This window comes from Neopelma chrysocephalum, unplaced genomic scaffold (assembly GCF_003984885.1).
Source record: "Neopelma chrysocephalum unplaced genomic scaffold, ASM398488v2 Primary Assembly neopelma1_366, whole genome shotgun sequence".
Lineage (NCBI taxonomy): Eukaryota > Metazoa > Chordata > Aves > Passeriformes > Pipridae > Neopelma > Neopelma chrysocephalum.
In genome coordinates, this window is record NW_020898030.1 from 417,993 (window position 1) to 438,367 (window position 20,375).

General features: G+C 46.6%; 1 protein-coding gene across 1 annotated transcript in view; it reads left to right on the forward strand.

The window, feature by feature from the left end:
- Positions 1 to 15,365, forward strand: part of PKP1 (plakophilin 1) — a 48,882-nt gene extending 33,517 nt beyond the window's left edge. Inside the window, exons 6-14 of the mRNA XM_027706242.1 lie at positions 460 to 637; positions 2,720 to 2,834; positions 3,958 to 4,113; positions 4,217 to 4,393; positions 6,848 to 7,001; positions 7,517 to 7,703; positions 12,317 to 12,401; positions 13,795 to 13,895; positions 14,979 to 15,365. Coding sequence (XP_027562043.1) covers positions 460 to 637; positions 2,720 to 2,834; positions 3,958 to 4,113; positions 4,217 to 4,393; positions 6,848 to 7,001; positions 7,517 to 7,703; positions 12,317 to 12,401; positions 13,795 to 13,866 — 1,124 coding nt within the window. The 3' untranslated portion in view covers positions 13,867 to 13,895; positions 14,979 to 15,365. The remainder of the gene's footprint in view (positions 1 to 459; positions 638 to 2,719; positions 2,835 to 3,957; positions 4,114 to 4,216; positions 4,394 to 6,847; positions 7,002 to 7,516; positions 7,704 to 12,316; positions 12,402 to 13,794; positions 13,896 to 14,978) is intronic.
- The last annotated feature ends 5,010 nt before the right edge of the window (positions 15,366 to 20,375 follow it).

The following is a 20,375-nucleotide window of genomic DNA, read 5'->3' on the forward strand; positions in this document are numbered from 1 at the left end:
CATGCCTTCCTGGACCCCAGGCCACTGTGATGTTCCCAGGAGGACTAAAGGGTGCTGGAAACCCCAGTATGGTTGGGCAGGTTCTCTAACTCATGTCTCACCTTTCCTTGAGGGGTTGATGTGAGTTTTTTTGGTGCAGATCACACTCAGCTGTGGCTGAGGCCTTACGTGCAAGCCTTTATGAGATCCTTAGAGAGATGCCCTCCCCGTGCAACCTAATGGCAATAAACACCAATTTTGGGAGGAGGGAGGATGCTTGGATGCCTGTCTCCACGTGGGGCCTATCCTGTCTGTCTCCCATAGGGATGCAGAGACTGGGTTTAAGGCAGCTTCTGCACCCTTAGCTCAAAGAGGGGTGAAGTGAGGAAGGCTTTTGGTGCTGGAATTCACTCTGACTGAAAGTAACTTCCTAATGCCTGGTGACTCTCTGCTTGAGCTTGTCTCCCACCTCCATCCTAGGATTGCTCTGGAACCTCTCCTCCACTGATGAATTAAAAGAAGAATTGATACAGGAGGCCCTCCCTGTCCTGACAGACTGTGTTATCATCCCTTTTTCTGGCTGGTCTGACAGCAGCTGCAATAGGACAAGAGAAATTATTGACCCAGAGGTGTTCTTCAATGCCACAGGGTGTTTGAGGTGAGTCACCAAGCAGGGACTTACTGCAGCTTGTGTCTGTTGGCAAAAGCTGAAGCCATCTAAATCCTCTAACAATGGGCTGAAGACATGCCTGCTGCAATTGTGTCAATTAGAAATTCTCCTTGAGAAAGTTTTCCTCAGAGGAGGTGCAGAAAAAAATATTACATGTAAAATACTTTTGGAGTAGCTTTCTTTCTTTATTTTTTTTAAAAGGGTTTTGTTCTTGATAAGACTTTTCTCAGAAAAATGCAAGTTGCTTTGTGCAATACTGAAACCTGTCAGTTTTCAGCTCAGACCAGGAAACTGGGCACATTTTGCCTTTAGATTTTTGAGGCTTCCAGAGAAAATTTTACTTGCTAGAAAACAAACTGGTTTGGGCATTAAGTGACAAAAAGACGGAATCTTCTATGTGGGGAAAACAAGCATTTTCCCACTCATTTTAATAACTGTTTTAGCACAGATCAGTCCCAACACCCTGGACTTTTCCTGTCTCTTTTCGTCAGGCAGCTCAGCTACAAAACATGAGGCACAGGCTGAGCCCAGAGTAGTTTATTTTTTTCACGGGAAAGCCAGAGCCTGTTTGTAGAGGATCTTTGCCCTGACTTGCTGTTTCTCCTACCACCCTCCTCCACTTGGATGGGAGCTCCTTGTCTCAATGGGAACAAGTGGGGAAAAAGAACCTTCCCTGCATAATTAGGTACTTTCATCAAGGGAAGCTCTCCCCGAGGGAGCTCGGTGCTGGCCGCGCCCTTCCCAGACACGCAGCTTGCAGGAGCTGTATTTGCTTGTGAAACGAACTGGGTGAATGCAGCAGGGGCCTCTGGAGACGTGATACCATCGTCTTCTGTGGCTGAGAACCGTGTCTGACAGACAGTGGGTGCTGTTCCCTGACAGGCAGTGGGTGCTGGTCCCTTCCCTGTCGTGGAGGGCACCATCCTCATGCACGTGGGGATGTGTGGTGTACGTTGTGTATATGAGGTGCTCGACTTTAAGACCATCTCAAGTCACCAATGCCACAAAATATTCCATTAAAATGAGGGAGGGAGCATGGTGACAGTAAAAGGAGCTTTCTGTGGAGTTCAACTCAAGGCAGGCTCTGTCTGCAGAGATTTACCAGAGCCTGTGGCAGCAGTGTCCAACCCCCCGATGAAGACTGGCAGATGCAGGTCAGAGAGAGAGTTCAAAAGGCCAAAGGGAGCAGGACTGGGGAGCAAGGAGAGTGAGGAAAGCTGGGCATTTGAGTTTGGAGCCCCTGCTCTGAGGGGTGAGCCGGGATTGCTGTGACTCACTGCCCTGCCACATCATAAAACAGAGATGAGAACAGCCTTGGGTTTGCCCTGGGCTCGAGCCATTGCTGCTCAAGCATTTCTGGATTGCAGATGAATTCATGTTAATGAGGAGGCTGCAAATCACAGTGAGCTCAAATCCAGTTCTGGAACGCCTAGAGTGAATATCTCACAACGACTGCCAGCCTCTCTTTGTTTTTCGTTTGCAAGCTACAAGGCAGTAAAACAGGGAAGGAAAAAAAACACAACAAAACAGCAAAAAACATTTCCTGTTACTGGAAAAACTCCCCTCTCCAGGCAGCCACCAGTGCCCAGGAATACATTACAACTTCACAAACTAACTGGTCAGAGCTATTGCTGCTCTCCAGCACCTCTGCCCTGTGTCAGAATCAGACACTGCTGTTGGCCCTGGTAGCTCTGAGCTCACAACCACTTGCACCTTCCTGGTGATCACAATAATCCCAGATGGTCTTTAGCCAGTCTTCCCTTTGGCAGGGGGCAATGAGGTGTCATGGCACAGGCACAGCCTCTAAGGTAACATCCTGCTGGTTACTCTCACTAGGAGAGTGTCTTCTCCTTAACAGGATGTTTTCCCACGTTAAATCAGTCCTAAAGAGCAACAAGAGAGCTGTGCACCAGCACAGTCCTACAGAAGGCCTCCAAAATGAGAGCAGTAGATCAGCCCTGCTGAATCCACAAAAAAATTCCTGAATTCAGGGACAGCCATAGCCAGAACAGAGCCCAACTAACCTTCTCTCCTTCTCTCCTGACATGCTCCTCGATGGCTTTCCTTCAGAAACCTGAGTTCTGCAGACATGGGGCGCCAGACCATGAGGAATTACCCTGGTTTGATTGATTCTGTCATGACTTATGCCCAGAACTGTGTGGCTTCCAACCGACCTGATGATAAGGTACCAGATGCTCACCCCAAGCTGTTTGCTGGAGTTCAGCCCTGTGGTTAATAATTGCAACTTTGGGAATATCTCAAAATCCCTTTCAAACAAACACAAGAGGGGACTGGACTCTCTGTGGCTGCTTTTGTCCTTCTGAGCCCCAGTGGGATCTGTTGTAGGATTACAAGTCCTCTGGGATCTGGGACTGAAGTAGAGCTAGGTTTTACAATATTCCATTCCCAAACACAAACCAAAATACTGGGCCCCCAATATGCTCTACTCCCTTCCCACCTTGGGATCCTTCCAGCATCCTAATCTCCATCTCTTGCTCTTCCCATCAGGGCATCTCTTCATCCAGCAGGACTCAAGTGGATAATCCCTAGATTATCATCATGTTCAGCAAGAAGTCAGGAACTGGCATCTTTCTGCCAGACCCTGATAAAATGGTGTCTATAGCCCCATTTTCAGGAGTTCACCACCCTGAAGTCCTCAATGTCTAGGAAAGTGCCAAAATTACTTTGAATTATCTCAGGATTGAGCAAATCCTCTTTTGGGGATGGGCTTTTCAAGACCAGTTTCAGCAGCACATACAGGACACAGCCCTTTGGAAATGGAGCCACATGTTTTGGTGTTGGTTATGGGTATCCAGTCAAAATTCTCCCTTGCTATTTCCATTGGCCACTCTGACATCAGGTAAAGGAGGCTTAAAAGTGTGTTCTTGGTAAAAAGTGTCACCTGATCTGTAGCTGTGACTTGGATAAAGTAATTGAAAGCTGACTATGGCAAGAGGAGGACTTGGAAAATTTGGCATTTCATAGTTTGCTGTAACCACCCTCACACTCTCCTTTCCTGTTACCAACTTGCCTGTGGCAGTGAGACCTACCAAGGTTCACTGAGTCAGTCACCTCACTGAGATCCACACTGCAGCATCTGGGCTATGTGCTCTTCCTTCATGTCCACTCCACCTCCTTCTTCCTTTCCATCCACCGCTTCCCAAAGCAGGATCAGGAGCGTATATGGCACAACAGCTGAAAAAGCTGACTGTGGCATGGGGCATGTCCTCTCTGGAGCTATAGCAGGTGCTGCTCCATATTTTTCTGCCTAATGTGATGTTTGCATTTTTATTCTGGGGGTGATTCAGTCTGTGGAGAACTGCATCTGCATCCTGCATAACCTCTCCTACCGCCTGGATGCCGAGGTTCCCAACAAATACACCCAGCTCAACCACATGGCCCGGAGCGTTTACATGGACAAAACTCTCACAGGCTGTTTCAACAGCAGGAGTGGGAAAATGGAGGTAAGATGAGCCACAGAGGGATTGGGAATGTGATGTTCAGCCCCAGGCAGGGGCTGCAAGCGAAGAGCAGGATCTGAGCTTCCAGTTTCTCATCTCTTTGTAGAATGATGAGTATGGTGTCCCCCTTCCTGAGGAGGATTTTAAACCCAAAGGACCCAGCTGGCTCTACCACTCCGATGCCATCCGCACCTACCTGTCCCTGATGGATCAGAGCAAGAAGGATGCGACCCTGGAAGCTTGTGCTGGAGCTCTGCAGAACCTCACTGCGAGCCGAGGGCTGGTGAGCACTTCTCTGTCCTCTGCACGTGTGCAGCCAAACGTGTCAGCATGGAGTCACAGAATAGTAAGGTTGGAAAAGACCTCTAAGATCACTTACATCATCATCACTTTACAGCCACCAGAAAGGAAAATGCCCTCCTTAAACCTCAGGGCACCATGGCCAGGGAATGCTCCAGTGGGATGTTTATTAATTCCAAAAATGGAGTCTTGTGGGCAGCTATAATCAGTACCCCAAGAGTCTATCCCAGGTCCATACATTGTTTTCCAGGTTTCCCCAGTCTGTTGGTCACTCTACCAGCATCTGCTGGTGTTGACACCCTCCCCCCAGGGCACCAGTGAGGATGTGCCCAGATGTGCACATGTGGACAGATGCCACAGAAGGAGTGAGAAGGGCTGTGTGTGTGCCACTGCCAGTGAGTGTTCTCCAAGTGGGAGGTGGCTCTAATTAGAGGGTGGGTTGTTCTGTGGATTGTGGCTTGTCCTCACATCAGAGCTGCTTGTAAAGTGGCTCTGACAGGTGTCCTAACCCGTGGGCATGGCAGCGTGGAGGTGACACAGGCTGTTTGATGCCAGGGATGTTGCAGGAGCGAGGGACGCGTCACGACAGCAGCTCTGCCGTGCCCAATATCGCTGCCGTGGGCATGACCTCGCAGGCTGCCTTCACGTGGACAGATCTTGACTTGTCTGTTTGTGCCGAACTTCATCAATTCCAATTTAAATAAGATGGATGGGGAGATAAGGAGATAATGATTTCATACGTAGGAGAGGTGTGTCACGTGTGTGAAGTGTTCCACCCAGAAACACGGGGTGACTCACGGGAGGAGCCTTCACTGCTGGGACAGCCTTGACCTGCCAGCTCCAATCTCCTGGGAGCTTTTGTTACAAGCAGTTCTATGTGAAATACTTTGGGAACCTTGATGTTTTGCAGTTTAACTCAGCAGTGCCACTAACCAGAAGGTGGAGAGAGGCTGTTCCAGGTTGGGTAGAGCTGATCAGGGAAATGGGGCTGGAGTTCTGTGCTCCATGGAAATGAAAAGTCTTTCAACAATTGACATAATTGCACAAGGGTGTCTCTTGGGCACGGGGGAAGAAAACAAACAAACAAACAAAACCCTGCTCTGACAGTGCTGAAGCAACTTAATTCAGCCTTCTGGAATGGAATGGCTGAAATTTGTCTGGATATGACAAACTGGCTCCTCCCTTTAAGGGAGCTCAGAGCTGGAGTTGGGGTGAGTTGCTGGGTTTGCTGTTTCTTGATGGAAAAGGAAGCTGGGGATAAGCTTGCAGAGCTTGCTGTGATCCGTTAGTTTATTGAGGATGGCTCTGAATCTCTTTCAGCTCTGCTTTACACATCCCACTCCTGCTGGTAGCTGTAGCAGGGCACAAGTGCCTCCTGAAGCATGGGAAGAAAATTGGATCTCAGCCCACTGGAAGAGGGTTGTTTTCCAGCCTATTCTCTCCATTCTCATGTTACTGTTGGTGGACATGTCACTGGTGGTGCAACACTCTCTAGCAGCCTTTCTGATGGGGGAGTGGCTCAGAAGTTCAGTTTAAACCCTGTCAGTAGGAGAGCAGTTCAGTCAGGGTATGTGCTTCAACTCATCTGCACTGGCTACATCCTGAGATCCTCTAGGTTTACATAAGCAAGCACGAGATCAGGATCTAAGATGAGTATTTTTGTTCATCAGACTCCTTTTTAAGGGTAACCATTAGTTGTTCCTACTACACCACAGCCTGTTACTTGAGACATGGCAGGGAGCTGCAGGAGTCTTGTGAAGGGCAAAGGCAACGTGGACATGAAGGAAAAACTTCTCCAGCTTTTGGGAGTATCAGATGGGCGATCAGCTGTTCCCACTCGGGGTCCAGAAAGAGTACCAGTTGTATCACAGAAGATCAGGCTGACTTTTCAAATGTCATGGAGTCATGGAATCATTAAAGTTGGAAAAGCCCTATGAGAATAAGTGTGAACCCACCACTGCCATGTTCACCACTAACCCATGTCCCCAAGTGCCACATCTACAGGTTTTTCGAACGCTTCCAGGCGTGGTGACACCACCACTGCCCTGGGCAGCCTGTGCCAGGGCCTAACAACTGCTTTGGTAAAGAAATTTTCCCTAATATCCACTTGAAACCTACCCTGGCGCAACTTGAGGCTGTTTCTTTTTGTCCTGTCCCTTGTTCCCTGGGAGCAGAGCCTGACACCCCTCCGGCTCCACCCTCCTGTCAGGGAGTTGTAGAGAGTGAGAAGGTCCCCCCTGAGCCTCCTTTTCTCCAGGCTCACATAACTGTGGAGAAGAGAGGCAAATGACAAAGAAAGTGGGATTATGGCAGCAGGAGAAAGTTCTATACAGCTGCCTATCTTATAGTACAGTCATGTTTCTCCAGCCCTGCACATCATTCCAGTTGTGTCCTCCTGGCGTGGGGAGTCCTGAGACATCTCTGTTTTCTCTCCCAGATGTCCAACGCAATGAGCCAGTTGATTGGCTTGAAGGAGAAAGGGTTGCCTCGCATCGCGCGGCTCCTCCAGTCCAACAGCTCTGAAGTCGTCCGGTCTGGGGCCTCTTTGCTGAGCAACATGTCCCGGCATCCTGTTCTCCACAAAACCATGGGTAAGTCACTTCCACCACGGTGGGTTCCAGGACAATGCCCAGTTTCTAGCTGGGTGATATCTGCCCATCTCACTTAGTAAACCCCGTAAGGTGACTCAGACAAGCTCCCGAATTGGCTGAAGCAGCGTCATTTCTTCTGGCCCAAAGGACAGTTATCAGTGGTATCTGCAGGCTGAATGGAGGGAATGTGCCATCTCAGATTCTCTGGAAGCATGGGGTGTATTTCACAGGCAGTGATAAATCTGCAGGATCATGAGGGTGACACTGTTTTAGGAACTGAGTTAGACTTGACTGCCCATGACCACCAGCATTGCCCTTCCAAAGGCCCCCCCTATATTGTCTTGGAAAAATCAAGTGATGAATATTATGCCATTGCTGTCCAGCACCATCAGTGCCTCCTCCCAGAGACAGCACTGCATTCTGGTGTTGAATAGTGTTAACACAAATAGTACTGTTCACTCGTGTGAGGTTTGATTTAATTGTTGATTGGAACATTCCTCCCTCCACCTCTTTAGCTCACCAGGTGCTCCCAGATGTATCACGTCTCCTGTCGTTCCAGTCTGGAAACACCAGCAGCTATGGAGAGATCATGACATCAGCTTGTTACACTCTGAGGAACCTCATCATGTCCAACCCCCACCTGGGAAAGTCTTACTTGTCAAGCAACATGCTCAATAATGTAGTGAGCCTGTGCCGAAGTGGGTGAGTTTGGGGCAGGAGGCATGGGAAAGGTCAGGTGCAGATGCTTTTGAGCCCTCAACCTCTGTGCAAAGCCAGCTTAACCCCAGAGCCTTCCCAACACCCTTCAGAGCCACAGTAGAGCATCATTCTTGTAAAATGAGACTAAAATATACCCCGCATTTTGGTAGACAGGAATCCCTAGCACTGGTTTCTGGGAACCAGGCAGGAGCCATCCAGGGAGGGATTTGTAAAGTGGGAGCCTCAGGAAATTTTCTGGTTGAATTTTAGGAAATTCTAAAAAGAGCTGAAGCACCAACATTTTTAAAGCTTTTAGAAAAAGTACTTATAAAGCTGATAAAAAAGAGGGAAAGTGACTTTTTACGTGAGCTGACAGTGATAGGACAAGGGGGAATGGTTTCAGACTGACAGAGGAGAGAGTTATACTGCATATTAGGAAGAAATTCTTCTCTGTGAGGGTGGTAAGGCCCTGGCACAGGTTGCCCAGAGAAGCTGTGGCTGCTCCATCCCTGGAAGTGTCCAAGGCCGGGTTGGACAGGGCTTGGAGCAACCTGGGCTAGTGGAAGGTGTCCCTGCTCATGGCAGGGGGTGGAACAAGGTGAGCTTTAAGGTCCTTTCCAACCCAAACCATTCTGTACTTTTTTGATGTATGAAAAATCCCAGCCCTCAGAGCAGGGGATGTCAGTGATTTCCTGGCTCCTGGGCTCCCTGCTCGTGCCTTCCTGCAAACCTTACCATGAAATCAGGTCTGATGTTCAACACTGCAGGAATACAAGGATTGTGCTTAACTTTTACGTTCAGATCTGTTCATCTTTCTGCTGAAGCATCTTCCTCAAGCTGTACCTGGGAGGGTAGATGTATATGAATTGTTTAAGTACTTCCCCTGGTCTACTCAGATATTTTACGACAACTGAGCCACCACAACGTATTTTGCCACTTTCTATTTTAGGACTTGGTTTGGGTTTTGGTGGTAGCAATTCTGTCCTGTTTATTATCCATATTCCCTACAGCCCTGTGCACAGGCTTGTCAACCCTTGCCAAGCTCCATGTTCATTTCTGGCCAAACTGGTGTTAAACTTGCCTTAGCTTTGACCATGTATTCTCCTTCCTAGACTTTCATCTCTCCTACCATCTGCCTTTGTTTTACAATACCTTATACAAGAACCTTTTGTTTTCTGCTGTGAGAAGGCATTTGCATGCCTTCATCATCCTTTGATAAACCACTTCCAATCTCCCCCTTGTTTCATGGCAGCACCAGGGAGGCTCTCAGTCATTAGACGTGGCCTCCGTGTTTAGTTTGGGCCTGGGCCAAGGAGCCCTGGTCTATTTGCTGCTTTTATAGGCTTCCACTCTACAACAAGCCCAATTAACATGAAACCCAGCCCTCTTCTAAGTCTTCCTTGTTTTGAATGGTATTTACTCGTGCCTAAAGTCCCGCTTTGGAGGCCTCAGACCAGTTGTCAGCTAATTTACTAATTCAGCTCCACATTGCACAACTTGTGCTCACCTTAATTGTCTTCACTGCTTGGTGTGATGAGCTTTGTTTGCAGTGACTCACTAAACTGTGAGGAGTTACTAAACTCTTGAGGTATCTTCAGCATGTCCCTCCTGTCTGTATCACAAATTCCTCCTGAGAAACTCCCCAGTTCTTAAAATACCCAAAACTCCAGTTGCTCCTTTTCCTCCATTATTCTTTTTTTTTGGTCCCCAAATATTTTTATGCTGTTCAATTCTTAAAAAAAAAATAAATTTACACCCAGGACTAATCTTACTTATTCAAGCCATGTTATTTGAGATTGTTCCCATAGAGCAGATGTGAAAGAGTCCTTGGACAATTGCTAGTTCACAAGGGAGATATATTTTCCCACTGTCTTGTGTAGCCTGTGAAGATCAACAAGAAAAATTTGGTTGGGATTTGTCCATTCCTAAACAAATAAGTTACAGATCTTTGCCTTTCCCATGTTCTTCTCTCTTCCCAAGTTTCTTTCTCCTCATGTTTCTTGTAGCTGGTTTCTGAGTGAAAGGCATAAATGGTTCAGCAGTTTATCTGATAGATGTGGTTTCTTCTCCTTCCTGAGCATCCCAATTAAATAATTGTCTCTGTCTTCTGCAGTTACTCTCATTTATGACTGACTTGGGGTTCATGGTCATGATGGTGCTCATTCACTCTTTGTTATTTTTAAACCAAGTTGCCAAAATATTGAATATTTCCTACTTTTTGTTGTTGTTTTTGTTTCTAAAAATCAAGCTACTGTACCTGATTTATTGTGATGTCTGATTTCCTTTGCACCTTTCTTCTCCAACTCTCTGAAAAGCATTTTTCTGCTCATTATCAAGCAACTTTTTTCACTAATAAAATTACAATTTTTCTCAATAATTCTACTGGCTGCAGTCAAAGCATTTCTCCAAAATCTCTCCCTGTACTTTGGAGCATCAGATTTGCAGATTTTTCACCTCACAATCCCTTTATCACAGATTTATTTCTGTTTCTCTTTGCTCCTTCACTTTTCACCCCTTTTCTATTGCAAAATTTTATTTTGGATTTTAATTCCACAGCATTTTACCCAAATTAACTTTTCAAGAAACTCAGGTCTTCCCTTGATTCTTTCCTGTGGAAAAGAGTTCTCATCCACTCATCTCCAATTTCCCATTTCTTCCAGAGATTTCACCTTGATATAAATTTTATAAACGTATGACATCCTGGAGAAATCCTTCTTCTGGGGATTCCTTGGCATGTTCTGTGACATACATGAGGTTCTTTATACTTTTGTCCTTTGAGGAAGAATTGTTTTCCCCCATTAGTTGATATTTATGTACAAAATTGTCCTTTTTTGCCCCCTTTATGTTTCCCCCCAGTCCCCACCATCTCCTCCTGATTAGGTTCCTGTTTGTGCTTTGTTTTTGGATGACTCCTGCCACTGCCACCAGTGAACGTCTTCCCTGTTTTCTTTCCACATTTTTAATGAATAATTCTCTTTTTAAAAAAAACAGTCTGTCCTTAAAATCAACTTTGATTTTCAGGCAACTTGTTATTAATAATTTTTTCACCCAAATCAGCTGTCCTTGATATTCTGCTCCATGTTTTCCACTGCTATAATCACACTATTCCCAGCACTTTTGTTTAGGAGATACTATTTATATACTGAAGTTGTCATTACAGCTCCAGCAGCTCATGCTTAATCTCTTTATACCTAAAGTGTAGAGTAGATGCTGTATGAAACAGTCAGTCCTTCAAATTAAGTGTTTAGAGATTCTTTTGTCTGAATTTTTAAATGGCTCAGGCACCAGATGTTGGTAATTTTAGTTTGAAAACTAAAAGACTTTTGAGGGCTGCTCTGGAGACACAACGGCAAAAAAGATTTATTTAGCATCATTAGAAGTAAATTATTTTAAAAATAGATGAAAATTACTCTGCCTTAGAAAGAGAGAAACTACATGAAACAACATATTCTTGAAAGAGAGTGTCCAGGACGTGCACTGACCATTTAATCACAGGAACCCTTGGGTTTATTGGGCTTTAATGGCTTTTCAGCCACAAACAATATTTCAGCCAAAAAATGTTTTAAAACGTAGTCATTCTGATGACAGAGCATAGGATGGTTATAACCAGAGATTTTGCAATAAAACCTGGGGGTTTTTGTCCCAAAGCACTGCTCAAGGATTTCTGGTTGTGCCCCAAGCCCTCTACACATCACCACGAGCTACACAACCCATTTGAAGTTTATGATCAAGTCACACTTAATCATTTCTTTGGTAACTACTGCTGTGCATGTTAGAGGAAAGCCCCAAAATTTGCTGAATGTGGTTACATCACTGTCCTCTCACACTCCAAGTGTGGTGCTTGAGGTCCCAGGTTCTTCACGACCATGGTCCCATTTCTCGTGGCCTGGTGAGGATGTTTTGGGGACAAACTGGTTTTGTGAAGCTGTATCACACAGGCAGGGTCCTGAGCCTGGACTTGTACCTCTCCATCCCCCTGGCTGAGACAGGCTGGGGCTGTTGCATTGAGCCCAGGTCAGAGTCTCCCACAGACAGGACGAGGTCCAGGAGATGAGGAGTGGTGATAGGAGCCAGCAAGGAGGTTTAGATCTGGGTTGTTGTATGAAATGTTCCAAAATTATAAAAGGCACTGCCATGACTCACGGTTTCGGAGCTGTTACGTGAGCAAGTATCTATTAACTTGTGCTGAGTAAGGGCTTATGGTTGCAGATGTTGTTATTACAAATGCTCCCATCTCCTTCGTCCTCCCCAGGGAGACGGAGCCCTCTCCTCTGCTGCCCTCCCAGCAGATCCACCCACGCTGTCCCTGCAGACTCCAGGGAAGGGTTGCCACCATTTCCCTTCTCTTTCACTCTCTCAAATTCCACACTCAGAAACACTCCTTCAGCTCCATTTAGTGCTCATTTTCCCTCTCAGATCCTCCTCTCTTTTTCATTTGTCCTGTTCTGCTCCCAGAGGATGTTGTCCCACAGTATTGCTGAGAGAGCAGGGAGGGGTTTATTGAGTGTTCCGTTGTGTCTAGCCAGGCTCCAGCTGGAGATGGGCTGCTAGCAGAGGCTGTAGGTTGCTGCTCTGTGGCTTGCCATAAGTCACTGGGGTTGCTTTCATCTTCCCAGCTCCTGTCCAAAGGCAGCCGAAGCCGCTCGCCTCCTCCTGACAGATCTCTGGTCCAACAGGGAGCTCCAGAGTGTGCTCAAGCAGGTAAGGAGAACACTTTTGGGAGACAGGAACAACCCTGTCTTGACTCATTTGCTGAAGCTGGTGAGTTTGCAGAGGCCATGATTCAGCAGGGGCTGGGAGGAGCCCGGGGTGGTGGGAGGACCACGATGCTCCCAGCACTTTGGCACCACCTGAGATCCAAGCAGGAGTGAGTCACAGCTGATTTTAGGGGCTGAGCAGACAGTGGTGTGCCTGTGTTGGGCACCTTCCTCCTGGGGCTGATGCTGGTTGAGATGGGCTCTGCCACCTCTCTCCTGGGGTTGGGGGGTGTGTGTGCACAGCACTGCTCTGGGTTGGGACAGCTCTGGACATTTCACACTAGTTTAGGAGATTCCCTTCATTGCAGCTCATCGTGTAGGATCAGCATGTCCCAGCAGATCCCTGGCAAGGTTCCTTCCCTCTTTCCGCCCATTTTCTAGTGTGTCCATAACGCTACCCTGTGATTACATCACCCCTGCAGTCAGGGGAAGCTTTTAAACAAAGAGGAGGAGTATTTTAGGATTTGTTTTGCTCCCTGCAACAGAAGCTGTGAAAGTGCAGAGCCAGACGGGGGCTGAGCTCCCAGCTCCCAGTGGCTTGCTTTGAATAAGCTGGGTTTTTCCAACTCAAGAGCAGCAGCACCTGCAGAGAGTAAAGGGCCAAATTAAAGAGAAGGATCTATATCTCCAAAGGGGGCTACCTGGGGGCAGGAAGGGAGAGAACATCCAAACATGGTTCTCATATTAATGGTTAGGGACTTTCTGCACAGCAGCTGGTGCAGCTTTGTGCCAGGCTCTGCTCAGCAGCCTGTGCCAACTCACTGTGATGTGACTGAGCCACTCTGGTGTTCACACAGATGTTCACTGCACAGGTAAACATGAGATGAGGAGGATGGAATCTGCAAGGGGAACATGCATCATGCATTGACTTGTGCTGCTTTTTCAGGATGAGGAACAAACCCGAATAATACTCAAAGAATGATTAAATAAAGGTTTCCTTAACAAAAAAAAACAACTGGAGAAATCCAGCTCTTGGTCGATGGGAAGCAATGCAAGGAAGAGCTACTTGGTCTAGTGGAAGGTGTCCCTGCCCATGGCAGGGGCTTGGAATGAGATGAGTTTTAAGGTGCTTTCCAACCCAAACCATTCCATGATTCAGTGATTCTATGAAGTCCATCCATGATGCTGACATGACAAAGGCACACAGAGGGCTGACAGTGGAGGCTGGTTGAGAAGGAAGCACACTTTGTAAGGGGAGGACAGGTGCTGAAGTTGGGCAAGAGGCAATAGATATCTGTCATACATAGATATATAGGTATGTAAATATATAGATATATTGATAGGATCCTGGAAATTGATATGCACTCACTGCACTTCATATGCATCTGCTTTTTCAGCAAGGGTTTGATAAGAACATGATGGGATCTTTAGCTGGAACGACCTTCAGGACCCTCTCCTCCAGATTTTAGGAGCCTCTCCATGCATGTTCAGGCTGAAGGTGAGAACGGGGCCCTCACGGGTGGATTTGGGGCAGAGGAGTCCTATGAGCTTTTTGCTACTTTTAATCACCCCTAAAGTATGTTTGGGGGATTTTCATCCCAAATCTTCTCAGCCCAGTTTGCAAAGCATTTGTGTCAGTGGAAGGGCAGGAGCTGTGCTGTCCCTGGATCAGGGCAGATGTTGCCCAGCTGTGCATTTCAGAGATCCTCTGCACAGATGTCACAGGACAGACAAAGCTGCTGGACATGGCTGTACCTCTCACTTACTTTGCCAAGCAGTAACTGATTTATTGCATTTTTCCAAGTCTTCTCAGGAGAGGCTCTTCACAGGATTCTCCTTGTCAGTGCTCTTGTTCCTGAACTTTGAATAGTGTTATCCAGATAATGTCAGTAATGTGCAATTAATTCCAGCCCATGCTATGGCTTTAGGGATTGTTTGAGCCCTTAATCCACCTGTAAGCCTCGTGTCAAAGTTGAGAACTACGTGCTGTCAACTGAAAAACCCCAACAGAGGAACCAGGGTAGAGGAATCATGGGCCGAATTTTTAGGGCATCATTGTGGCTTTATATTCAGTGTGAAATGAGGACTGAATCCCCAAGGCTCTTTCCACTCATAATTCCCACTGAAGAGAAAAGTTTTAAGCACTTTGCAAATACCAGATGTCTCTATGGTGGCGGATGAGATTATCCAAGAATTAATTATTTGCTCCCTTCCCCAACATGCTCCTTGTGAACAAACTAAGCACAGTCCTGGTGTAAGAGAAAATGGTGCCAAAGCCCATTTCTTCCCTCTGCCCATGTACAGATTTCACTTCTTGCTCTGTTGGGATGTAGAGTTGGACTCGATGATCCTTGTGGGTCCTTTCCAACTCATCATATTCTGTGATTCTGTGGTTCTGTTCCCACTGAGACTCTCAGGAGCATGGAAGTCCAGGGTGAAAAGCTATTGGCAGCCAAGAAACTGGGTACAGGCTAAGAAAAAAGATTAAAAGTTGGGGTTTCATGTAATGAAAAGATTTCTTGGATGCTTTAATTATCTGGGTTTTCAGTTTCTCTTTGTATGTTTTTTTTTTCCATTTCAGAATTTGGAATTGGTTCATGTCCAAGAAGACAACCCTTCCACAATTACTTAGGAAGTTAAAGATGTAGAGTGTTTCTGAGTTTAACTCAACTGTAAAGCAAACTAAACATGTGGATTTCATGTGGATGATACTGATATTTTTAAGCATTTTCTTCTTTTTAGCGGGAGAAGGGACTTTTATATACTTTCTTGAGGTCAATAATTATTTTTTTTGCCAAGAGTGTGTCTGTGTAAGTCTGTGCTGTGTATGTGTGTGCAGGCAGCACACGGGCACATGCCGTGAGTAGGATCTTCCTACAGGCTTAGTCCCCTGTCCTCCTCCCAAAATTGTGCAGTTTAACCCCCTTGCAGACCTTTATTCCAATTCCACCCAATCCATGCACCAAACACTGCCACGCTACAAATCTGTCACAACCCATTTTTATCCACAAATAAAAAAAAAATGTCAGTTTTAGGCTGAGTTCCCCCGTTGCTCATGGCTGTTCTCAACAGACACACACATCGATGCTCTTCTTTCCAAGGCTGGTTATTCCCAACGTTTACAAACATGGGTTTCTTCTCCGCTTAGCATTTTTTTTCTCTGATAGTTATTAGTATTTTTCTTTCCTGTCACATGAACTCTTTGTCTCAAGAAGCAAATTGACATCCTGCAAATACTCTCCCGGGTCTCAGTAACCCTCCTCTGAAGCTGAATATTGAGGGGACAATTGCAGCACATCTGCAGAGCAGGAGCATTCCCGGGTCCTGATCCACTCTGAGCACCAGAACAACTCAATCTCGTGACTGTACCTGGACAAACGTGGCACTTGAGAAGCTGAGCAGGACAGGCAAAGTGGTTTTTCCCCCAGGATCACTGACTGCCATACGAGAGTGAAAAATGAGGGATTTTTAATCACGTTTTGGTTTTAATGATCAATGTAAAGAAGTAGTATTAATATGCAAAGGAATGTAAGCGTTTGTGTGACGTCAGGTTTGGAAATGTTTTATTTCTTGGGATCTTTAATTGCATGAATCTCCCTGTGATGCTGAGGCTGTGATAGGGGACTGCTGAGTTCATTTTAGGGCAACCCAGTTCTTGTGACCATCCTCCCTCCAGGAGAAAAACATCCTCTACATGTCCCTGGAGGGAACACAGCTCAGATCCACAGGGAGAGGACCAGCTGAAGATGCATTTGCTGGCTGTCCCACACATGTGGTTATTGTGATGGTTCTTCTTCAAACTGTGCAAGGGCTCAGGACCCCACTTTTCAAACATCAGGGGTTCAGGATGTGCTTTGGGATGGATGGACTATTAGCCTAGAAATGGAAAAATGGTCTCATTTTTTGCAGGTGTCAGACTCCTAAATCAGTGGGAATCAGCCTGTCCCTGTTCACATCCACGGGGTGATTTGTGCCAGCTGAAGAACCATCCATGAGGTTCAGATTTGCTCTGACACAACTCCAGAGCTAAGAGACAGGGTGGCACTTGTTGGTCCCCCCTCTAGAGCACAGGGAGCTCGTGTACACAGAGGGAGACTCTCTACCAGTCGGTTTTCCTCTTGGACTACAAAGGGTGGCTTCATCTCGTGCACTTTAATGAGCAGCAGCTCTTTGCCTGCCTTCACCCACGTTCAGTTGAGAGCTTTCTGTGCCGAGCTCGCAGCCAAATGAGAGAGGGGGAAAAAGCACCTTTGAAGTGGAGAGTTAGAACCAGGAGAATCTGGTAGGACAGTTTCAGGAGTGTTTAAACAGCAGCTCAGGAGCCCCAGCCCGTGGGCAGGCCCTTGCCAGCAGTTCCCTCACTGGATGTGTATTCCCAGATCCACAGTTCCAAATGTTTTCGGCAGAACCCAAGACTCCAGATGTCCAAAAGCAGTTGCAGCATCCCCAGGATTGTTTCAGTTTTGGTGTAAAAGTATGTTGGGTGCAATTTTGCATTCAGATTTGTTCCTGTAATTACATGTTCAGCAGGAGACCTGGGAGTTAATGGTTTTCTCTGTAAAACGAATTAGGGGAACCTGACTGCAAAATGGAACGATGGAATTTTGAGGAAATTCTTTCTAATTGGCTGTTGTTTAGGCTTTATTTTAAAACACTGCTGCTGCTTTCACTCGTGATGCAGTTACTGAATCACTGTATAAGGCACAAGGAGCCATAGCTATATGATCATCAGCTCACAATTGAATTTACAAGTACTGGAGATTTCATTAGGAAATCTTAGACTTCAAGAGACAGATACATCATTCACATAAATTTTATTTAAGAAAAATTATTACAGTTGTTCTTATTACAGTTGTTTTTTCCAAAGCTAATAAAATGATAGAAATAAAATCTGTCTCCATCCTCAGAGATCTTCAAAACGTGACTGGGCACAGCCCTGAGCAATCTCGCCTGGCTTCCACAGGTGCCTTGAGCTGGGCAGACCAGAGAGGTTTCTTCCAATGGAATTACTTTTATGATGCTGTTTTTTACTGCTTTCATACCTCAAAACAGAGCTAACTCAAGAGAGCAGCTGGCTGCATGAACTGTAACTGCTCTGCCATCCCAGGGCTGCTTTGCAGCTATTTCTTCCCCAAAAAATTCTCTAGAAATGGATACTCTATTTTCTTCTCAGTCTCTCTGTTTAAAATCTGGACTACAGGCTCCACCCAAGTCAGTGAAGAGAAAGGAAAATCAGACTTATTGGAAGTTCATAACCAGCACTTTTGGGAGCTCAGTGAGGTTCCTTCCATCATAAATTAATGCTGTTTTCACCTCTAAGATTTTTTTTTTCCGTTCCAGGGAGGTATTTCTTCTTAAAGGCATATTTTTAACTGTGACATCCTCTTTGATGAGCTGGCTTGCTGTTTCTTGCTTCTTTAAGAGCCAAGGTGGGGCACACCCCCAATGACAGGGACACTGGCAGGTCTGAGGCACATGCTCTGGGATGTAGAGATGGAGAATTTCTGAGGAGGGAAGGACCACAACCAGCAGCACCATTAGCTCTGCCAGCAGCAGAAATAAGAGCAGTTGGGGCCTGATTTGTGCACAGGGCACACAACCATGTAAATAATTACCACACTTGTTTGTCCTGGGCGTAACAGAGCTTTTTTGGTCTATTTTCTGATAAATGCTTTGTCTGTTTCATGTCTGTACAATCCAACCCACCCCAGCATTTCAGAAGCCTCATGGATGAGTAGAAGGCAGTAGGCAGTTTTCTTCCTCTCTGAACACACACCAGTTTGAGACCAACTCAGCCTACAGGTCCATAGCTATACAGTGTATTCTGTAAGATAGAGTTATGTGAGAATAATATATCAGAGTTTTGTTTTGGCTGTACTGTATGTATTTGCTTCATTGGAAAAGCTAAAATCAATAAAAATTGCTGGAATTTCTTCAAGCTTCCTATTTTGGATGGTTTTATTTTGGTTGTCTTGCCAATGTCAGGAAAGAATTAAGCATCTGGTTGAAAGGTCTGAAAAAACCTGTTATCCTGCAGCAGTGAGTAGTCTGGACTGCTCTGCCTTATCCAATATGAGGAAGGAAGCTGGAAATCCCATTTCCTCCAGCCTGGAACAGGCTCTGCAGGGCGATGGTCACAGCCTCAAGGCTCCCAGAGTTCAAGGAGCACTTGGACAACGCTCTCAGGACAGGGTGGGATTGTTCTCTGTGTCTGTGTGTCTGTGCAGGGCCAGGAGTTGGACTGGATGATCCTTGTGGGTCTATTCCAGGTCAGGATCTTCTGAGATTCTATGATTTCATCCTCAGTGGGTTTCTCTCCCATGAACTTTTACAGCCATCACTTCAATCCCTGAAAAAAATTCATTCTCGATAACATCATTTGTGCCCCTGCTGTAAGAATCCAAAGCTTGTTGCAGGGAAAAGCCCCCAGAGGGAGCAGCTCTGCTGTGAGGAAAGGCTGAGGGAATTAGGATTGTTCAGCCTGGAGAAGAGAAGCTTTGGGGTGACCCAATTGCAGCCTTCCAGTGCCTGAAGGGAGCTGACAGGATGGAGAGAGACTATTTACAAGAGCCTGGAGTGACAGGACAAGGGGGAATGGCTTCACACTGACAGAGAGGAGATTAAGATTGGGTATTAGGAAAAAAGCTTTTACTTTGAGAGTGGTGAGGCCCTGGCACAGGTTGCCCAGAGAAGCTGTGGCTGCCCCATCCCTGGAAGTGTCCAAGGCCAGGTTGGAAGGGGATTGGAGCAACCTGGGCTAGTGGAAGGTGTCCCTGCCCATGGCAAAGATGATCTTTAAGGTCCCTTCCAACCCAGGCTGTTCTATGATTCTATGAATCTATGAATCTATGAATCTATGAATCTATGAATCTATGAATCTATGAATCTATGACTCTATTTAAAGCACGGAAAAATGAATACCAAGAAACCAGTATATCTTTTTATTTTGAATGCATAAGAAAAGCCCATTTTTGGACAAGGTGCTCTGCAGACACACACAGAGACCACAGGACAGGTTGCAAGGAAGAGTCAAGCAAGGTGCTCCTCGTGTGATTCAAATGTGAGGAAAAATGGATCACTTCTAGAGCCTGGGTCGGACAGTCGTGGATGCACTGACTTAGCTCAGATGGGATTGGTGTTGCAGCAGGATTCAAGGGAAGACAATGGGTGTTGCAGGGTGCAGAATATCCCCAGAGCACTCCTTGTCCCAAATAGGGCAAGCACTAAGTCCTTGGAAAGCTTACAGGTCCTACAGCTCATGGGATCTCAAATAATGCACAGGACTCCACCAACAAAGCTTTATCCTACCAGGCAAACAGTCCCAGCATGGCCCCTCTCCCATCCCACAGTACAACTTTTGAGTCCTTTATCACTGCCCATGGTAAAGCAGATTTCAGAGCAGACCCCACTCTCCATTTTCATGCTCATGGGATACCTTCACCCCAGATCCCAGCCATGCTCAGAAATTCCTGCCTTCCCCAGGCCACATCCCAGAGGATCACCACTCCTAAGCCAAGAGCAGTTCCCAGTTTCACGACACAGAGATCACATTGCACTGCTCGGGGCGTTCGTAGGAAACACCAATCCCAAGCCACACACCACAACAGCACCAACAACCCCACAGTACCAGCATCCCCCACTGGGACACACAAAGGCCCTGCTGGGACATATTTCGTTCAACCAAGTCCCTCTGTCCCGAGATAGAGGGTTCCCACATGCTGGGTGGGATCACCCCAAACAGAGGCACCACTGTGGCATCCCAGACAACGTGGGAGTGCCACGAGCCCACACGGGCACTGCTGGGAGACACGTGGCAGCCCAGACCAGACAGCCCAGCCCCAAACAGCAAGGCATGTGCACAAGAGCTTTGGCATTTAGAGAGTGTCCAAAGGAGGGCAATGAAGATGGTGCAGGGCCTTGACGGGCTGAGAACACTTGGTGTGTTCAGCTGGAGAAGAGGAGACTGAGGGGAGACCTC